At 31.1% G+C, this 2,387-nt stretch overlaps 1 protein-coding gene across 1 annotated transcript; it reads right to left on the bottom strand.

The window, feature by feature from the left end:
• Nucleotides 1–565: 565 nt before the first annotated feature.
• On the bottom strand, nt 566–1,902 carry LOC111369121. Its single transcript, XM_022990600.1, has 2 exons — nt 1,360–1,902; nt 566–766 (listed from the first exon to the last, which is right to left on the bottom strand). The coding sequence occupies exons 1-2, from the start codon at nt 1,900–1,902 to the stop codon at nt 566–568; spliced, it is 744 nt and encodes a 247-aa protein (XP_022846368.1).
• Between the last annotated feature and the right edge of the window lie 485 nt (nt 1,903–2,387).

Here is a 2,387-nt window from a genome sequence, read left to right as displayed (position 1 = left end):
TGGATTAAAAGATGTAGCTATTTTGATTCTTTTACTGTGTCTTGGTTCTTGGTTACTTTGATGATTACCAATTGTTGTATTATAAGTTCATCTCTGCAAACTTTTTTCTTTTTGATGATTTCCAATTGCTGTATTATAAGTTCATTTTTGCAAACTTATTTCTTTTTCATCCTTAGAAGGAAAAATATCCTTAAATAATACACGTCTTTTCATGTACATTCGAAATTTCAGACTTATGTATGAGGAACCGATAAGAAATACTATTATTAGCATATCCAATGAATATGCAATTGATAGTTTAAGGCCATATTTTAACTTGTTTAGGTTTTGGTACTTTTATCTTAGCCAAATACCGTCATACTTTTAAGTATTTATACAAAAGTTCATGATTTTTTCATAACTCATAAGAGTTTCATTCATACTTTTGTGTGGTAATTTATTTAGAATGTGGTTAGTTGAGAGAATTACCTCATGCCCCCCAAATTCTGAGATAAACTAGAACTAATCAACATAGCGTTCATTATCTCTTTAAGAGTATGATTTTTACTTCAACAGTATCGTTTGGCTAAGGTAAATAAGGTGCTGTAATTTGATGAATAATCTCAGAGTCTAAACAAAAATCTTCAAACAGTGCTCCATATTCTCCACCTCTATTACCACGAACAACTTTTATTTGTTTACTAAGTTGATTCTCAACCTCATTCTTGTATTGCTTAATGCTTGTAAGGCATCGTCTTTGTTTCTTAGCAAACAGATATAACTGTACCTTGTGCAATCACCTATAAAAGTAATAAAATACTTTTTTATCTCCTCTGGTTTGGACAAATTTTAAATCAAAAATATCACTGTAAATTAGTTCTAGAGGACTCAAGTTCCTTTCAATTGAATGAACGATTTTTATTTTTATTTTTTATTTTTTGGCTAATTTAGTCTCTAACAAGTTTCCCATCGATGGTTTTGATCAAATGAAATAGAAGACAATAAATCTAATCTTACTAATTTATGCAAAGTATTAACATTAACATGTCCTAATCTATCATGCGATAAATTAGAAGACCCAATCAAGTAAGTAGAAGATTTATTTTTATTAATATCAAAATCATGAAGTAGGGTATTACATTCATTTTGAATAGCACATTGGCTAAGTACCATTTTCCCATAAACATGTCATTTTTTGTCAGTACAAATTTATCAGACTCAAATACTAGCCTAAATTATTTTTACTTAACAAAGCTCTATATACCAATTTTTTGCGAATATCAAGAACATGTGTCACATCGATGATGCCTACTTCTTTGCTTGATTTCATCTTCAACACTACTTTACCTAGACCAACAACTTTTGATATTATCGAGTTACCCATGTACAGTCGTCTTCCATTGATAAGAGTGTAAGATGAAAACATCTCATTATCAACACAATGTGATTAGTCGCACCAGTATCTACGAACCATTCCCTCGAATTGTCCACCATGTTTTCATATACAATGACTGAGATCATTAGTTCGGACACATCGTTAGACAATTTGTCTTCCTTTGTCAGGTGTGGTTGGTCCTTTTTGTTTTGCATTTTCTGTCGGCAGTCTTCTGCAGTGTGACTAGGCTTACCGTAGTTATAGCAATCTCGTTTGAATTTCTTGACATTGCTCTTTTGCATGCTATTATTAGAGTGCTTCATTCTCTTGCTAGTATTTGGCTCCATCAAATTAATTTTAGCCTTCAGTTGCAGCTTTCCAAATTTCTTCTTAGAATTTTGATTAACTTCTTTAATTCTTAATCTTACAATCAAATCTTCAAGTTTCATTTCTCTACATTTGTGTTTCAGGTAGTTCTTAAAATCTTTCCACTTTTTTGATAATTTCTCAATAATCGCAATGAACTTAAATGGCTCACTAAGTATCATACCTTCTGCATGTATCTCATGCAAGATAACTTATAGCTCTTGTACTGATTCATCACTATTTTAGAATTTATCATTTTGAAGTCCAGGTTTTTGCCTACAACAAATTTCTTCAACCCGGCATTTTCCGCATTGTAGTTCTTTTCCAACGATTCCCACAGTAGTTTATCTGTCTTGACCAAACTGTATATGTTGTATAGTGTGTTGTCATTATGATTTCGTGTATCGAATGCTGCTAGTTTTTTAGGATCTATTTCTTCCTCCTCAGAGTTGGAGCATCTTCACTAAATTTTTTTCCCAAATTCAAATTTGTGAGATAAAATAGCATTTTTATTACTATCTCTTAAAATCCACTCCCGTGAATTTTTTTGGTTTCTCTATGTGAACATTTTTTTGATCAGTTTCTCCCTGTGAACATTGTTAGGGGGTATGTTAGATATAGTATTACTAGTCATAATATAATAAAATTTCAGAATAAAAATTAGTAC

Source organism: Olea europaea, chromosome 20, assembly GCF_002742605.1.
Source record: "Olea europaea var. sylvestris chromosome 20, O_europaea_v1, whole genome shotgun sequence".
Classification (NCBI taxonomy): Eukaryota; Viridiplantae; Streptophyta; class Magnoliopsida; order Lamiales; family Oleaceae; genus Olea; species Olea europaea.
The sequence above is the reverse complement of the archived record's forward strand: the minus strand, read 5'-3'. Positions and strand labels throughout refer to the sequence as shown.

Bases quoted from the DNA above. Each gene is read 5' to 3' on its own strand.
- LOC111369121 (XM_022990600.1), bottom strand. From the start codon at position 1,902: ATGATACTTAGTGAGCCATTTAAGTTCATTGCGATTATTGAGAAATTA. The intron at 767-1,359 runs GTAACTCGATAA...TGATTGCACAAG, and splicing joins TGGAAGACGACTGTACATGG to GTACAGTTATATCTGTTTGC.